At 32.5% G+C, this 4,342-nt stretch overlaps 1 protein-coding gene across 1 annotated transcript; it reads right to left on the bottom strand.

Annotated features, from left to right (window-relative positions):
• LOC107634811 (peroxisome biogenesis factor 10) lies at positions 990-3,048 on the bottom strand. Its single transcript, XM_016338224.2, has 5 exons — positions 2,248-3,048; positions 1,960-2,122; positions 1,790-1,856; positions 1,472-1,697; positions 990-1,370 (listed from the first exon to the last, which is right to left on the bottom strand). The coding sequence occupies exons 1-5, from the start codon at positions 2,325-2,327 to the stop codon at positions 1,163-1,165; spliced, it is 744 nt and encodes a 247-aa protein (XP_016193710.1). The 5' UTR covers positions 2,328-3,048; the 3' UTR covers positions 990-1,162.

Below are 4,342 nucleotides of genomic sequence, written 5' to 3'. Positions count from 1 at the left end.
TCATTTGAGTCACTTTCCATTTGGGATATCACAGGGTCATTTCTAGAACTTCATCTCTTAAACAGAATCTTAAGGACTTTAGGTTCTGTGTCTCTCTCTCTTTAACATGGAGATTATAACAAAGGTGAGTCTTGGAAGTTGGAATAATGCTAAAGTTGTTGTCTTGTAATTCGAGGTGCATGTTCAACTTCTAACAAAATTGTGTGTATCTATCTTTTCCAGACTTAATAGATAAGACCATAGGATAAAAAATTACTTTTTGAACATAAAATTTTTATTTTAACTTTTTTGTCAAACAATCCTTTTAATTATAGGGACGAAGTATGAACTAGACAGTATGAATAATCAAATACAGGTAAATTAACATGTCAGTGTGGCATGGGACTACTATGATGAAAGTTATTAGGCTACATTTGAAAAAAAGACAGGGATTGAGAGTTGAGACCGGAAAATGGAGACTGAAAGACAGAAATTAAATTGAGTCTTTATATTGTGTTTGGTGTAAAATATACTAAATTGAGTTATGTGTCAGTATTATGTCTAATTTAAGATAAATATAGAGATTGAATGGTAGATTTAAAATTTGAAAAGTTAAATAAAAATATTTTTGAGAAGAAATATTATTAAAATTTCAATTTCCATCCCAAAAAATTTCAGTCCTCTGTATTTCCAATTTCTGGAGATATTGAAGGGACTAAAATTTTAGTTCCAGACCACCAAACACAATACTAAATCTTACTCTCCCATCTTAGTTTCAGTCGATGAAAATAAACGCTATCTTGAGGAACTAAAATTAGTGTGAGCAACAAGCAAAGCATTTAGAAGAAAATTAGTCTTAGTTCTGTCCTCCAATTTGATAGAATCAACATTGTTCACTTGCCTAGTTGATCAAGGCATTACAGTTTTTGCCAACTTATGAGAACTCATATTAAATCTTTTTTTTAAAATGAGTAAAACACTAAACTGGCATAACCTTATTGCACCTTCAATTGGCAACAACAATCTTAGGCTTATCAGCACTTGATTTGTTTTGATTAATTACATCTATATACAATTCATAATTGAGAAGGGCACTTCAACATGTTCATTACAGATTACACAAGTTTCAAAATTTTCTTACAAGTAGTAATCATCTTCCAATTTACATTGAATTCAAATCAATTCATAACATGTAGTTAAATGCATAGACATGTGCATCAGGGATATTAAGTGTCAAAGTTTCCATGAAAAGGTAGAAACGTCTTATATTATCCATTGCAAGTGTAGCTCGGTCAATTACATCACTGTCTCCAATAACCTCCCATAAATCTGTAGAACTAACCCTTTTGAGGCTTCCACGGCAAAATGGACATGATTCTGATCTCAAATACCTACAAGATTTCATGTCACACTTTATTAGCAACATCAAATAATTGGCCACACTTAATTTGAGAACAGAACAAGTGTATCAAAGTGTTTGATTTGAGTGTACCAATCATGGAAGCAGCTAATGCACAAGGAATGCACACAATTAGGAAGCACCATCTTCCTGCTCTTCTCCATGCATATGTCACATTCATCATCTCCCTCTTGGTCTTCATCAAGAAACTTTTCAAGCCTTTTTCTGCTCACAATTTGGCTGCAATTGCTTCTGTGGTCTCTGATTCTGGACACATTGAACTCGCCTTCGAGTAATCGGAGCGAAGGGTATATTACAGCTGCAGGAGAATTTTCACCATTTTAAACAAGTCAATCACATAATTGAAGTGAAAAAATTGATTAAAGAGGCAAGAAGGAAGACATAACATACCATAGAATTCTCTTAGAGAGGCTATCCTTTCTTTTGAGGAAATAGATGGCATTCCATCAATGTATACCTATATAAAAACATAGTATGCAGCAAGTTCATTGAAACTAGATGTAGAAAAGAGGAAAATAAGGGCATGAAAGTGGGAAAATGGTGATGATATGATGACTCACATTGGATATAAGAATGTGGAGTAATCCCAAACAATGGGGAATATCATCTGTGCAACTAAAATCCAACCACTCAATCAATGACAAGAAAAGAGGAGCAAAAGGGCTGTAACATAATTTCATTTGGATATAGCTCCCATTATAATCTCTAGGGAGTGCTGATGCCCTGCAATTTTGAATTTTTCTTTATTTATGTAGCAGTCAATTTGGACAAAATGGTATATTAAAAAAATTGATATTTGTGATAGTTTTTGAAACTGATATCTAAGAAGAAGAAAGAAAATTTCTTACAGTGTGTTGGCATGTTGGATATCATCTTCAAGAGCCTTGAGAGATTCTCTGAAAGAACTATTGGATTGTATTTGCACCATTAAGTCCCAACAAGGAAGAAGAAAAGAACAAAAAATAGAAGGGAAAACGGAAAAGGGTGATATAGTAAAAGAAAGCTATGTTGTTGTTGCTACTCCAAGGGAGCTATTTTAATTTGTTTGTTGTACCACAAAGAGAATATTGATTATTGCATGGATTAGAAGGAGGGGTATCTCTAAATAAAGAAGAAGACAAGCAGATGAAGAAGGAAGATGAAAGAGAGAAAGAGACCTTGTTGTGAGAGGGTAGATAGATAGATAGATAGATAGATAGAAAAGAAGTTAGCTTAATATTCAAACTTGGCCACCATATAAGGATTATTAAGGAAAGAAAAGGATGCCTTCTCTCACTTTGTTACCTATTTTTCTTGCGCATTAATTCAATTCTCTGTGGTCAACTGCAATGCAGCGTGTTTAACCATTTGTCTTTGATAATTGTCTAATCTGGTTAGAGTCTCATAGCAAGACACATTGTATAGTATCATATTTATTTACTCCCCTACTCTAAAGTCTAACATTTTGTGCTTTCGGTTTCAGTCCTCTCAAAAACTTTTCCCTCCCTCTCTTTTTCTCATCTTTCTTGCATAAGGGACATTAATAATGCGCGGCTGCAACAATTTTTTTTCTTGTTGAAACCAGTTGTCACCTATTTACATCCTCTACTTTAAAGTGTCTTGGCTCTTGACCTTATCTATATACATCAAGCCTTTAATTTAAATTTAATAAGTACATTTGTTACTCATATTTTGGTTACCTACTTTAATCTGTGGAGGCTGTTCATGAATGAGTCAAGTACATAGAATCATAGAGCATTATTGACTCGGCACAATGCAGTTAGAAAGGATTTTTTTTTTTAATAAATAAAGAAAAAGATAAATTGGGTCACATAAATGCATATCAGTATATCACTGTCGGTCCAGTTTATAGGCCTGTCCTTATTCCACAAGTCTTAAGGCCCAAAAGCGTGACCAAGAAGGGGCGTGTTTGGCTGACCCTTTAAATATTCTGCCAAATATTAAAAGTATGGGCCACAGATAACCGTGTAGGCAACCAGGAACATAGATGATATATGAACAGGGACAAAATAATGCAACTAAAATTTGTGAATGAGAAATAGATAGAATTGAATAAAAATATAGATAATAATAAAAATAATATGATAAAATGGTAAAATTATAATCTCTTACAATATATAAAGAAGTCTATAATATTCTCTTATATATTATGAAAATTCATGCAAAGGAATTATACATATGAGAGACCTTATTACTTTTCTCTATAAATTTTACTCACTAGTTCTATGCAAAACATGACATATATTAGCAAATGTCTTAACTCTCTGTATAAAATATTTTGTGGAGGTGTATTTGATTTATAAGTTGATCAAGTTGTGCACAAATTGCACAAGTGTGTGTACTAGAGTCTTCTTGTACATTTATTTTTATCAAGTTGTATGACAAGTTGATAAATATTAACTTATGTAACAACTCATTCTTAGACTAAGTCAAAAATTGTAACTAAACTAATTTATCTTCAAGTTGTAAATTTTTATTAGAACTTTGACTATGCAAGTTGGACAACTTACAAGTAGTTTCATGAGTTTTCTAAGATTCTAAACCAAGTTTTAGTTCTATAATGTTCTTTAATTTTCTTGAAACTTCATCATGCTCGACTTGTATCACTTATAACCTCTAGCTATTTTTGTTGACTTTAAACCAAAAGAAGAATTTTGCTTCTTCTTTTTCACAATCTCCCACTCAAAATTATTCTTTTGGTGTATTCATACTGCTCATATTTTCAATAAGTCAAGAGAAGATCTGCACCAATTAAATTTATCTGTATTGATTAGTTTTGTCATGATATATGCAAAATTGTCATTGATGTGGATTTTTTGCATATCCACTTTTCCTTCCTCCACTACTTCACGAACAAAATGATATTGAACGCCTATGTACTTCGTTCTTGAGTGAAAGACTGGATTCCTTGCAATGTGCAAGGCACTCTGACTGTCACAAAAT

The sequence above is a fragment of the Arachis ipaensis genome, chromosome B03, assembly GCF_000816755.2.
Source record: "Arachis ipaensis cultivar K30076 chromosome B03, Araip1.1, whole genome shotgun sequence".
In the NCBI taxonomy this organism is placed as follows: Eukaryota; Viridiplantae; Streptophyta; class Magnoliopsida; order Fabales; family Fabaceae; genus Arachis; species Arachis ipaensis.
This window is presented reverse-complemented; position numbering and strand designations above follow the sequence as displayed.

Coding starts and splice junctions, on each gene's coding strand:
- LOC107634811 (XM_016338224.2), bottom strand. CDS start 2,327: ATGGTGCAAATACAATCCAATAGTTCTTTCAGAGAATCTCTCAAGGCT. Junction 2,123..2,247: donor ATCCAACATGCCAACACACT/GTAAGAAATTTT, acceptor TCAAAATTGCAG/GGCATCAGCACTCCCTAGAG. Junction 1,371..1,471: donor ATTAGCTGCTTCCATGATTG/GTACACTCAAAT, acceptor GAAATCTTGTAG/GTATTTGAGATCAGAATCAT.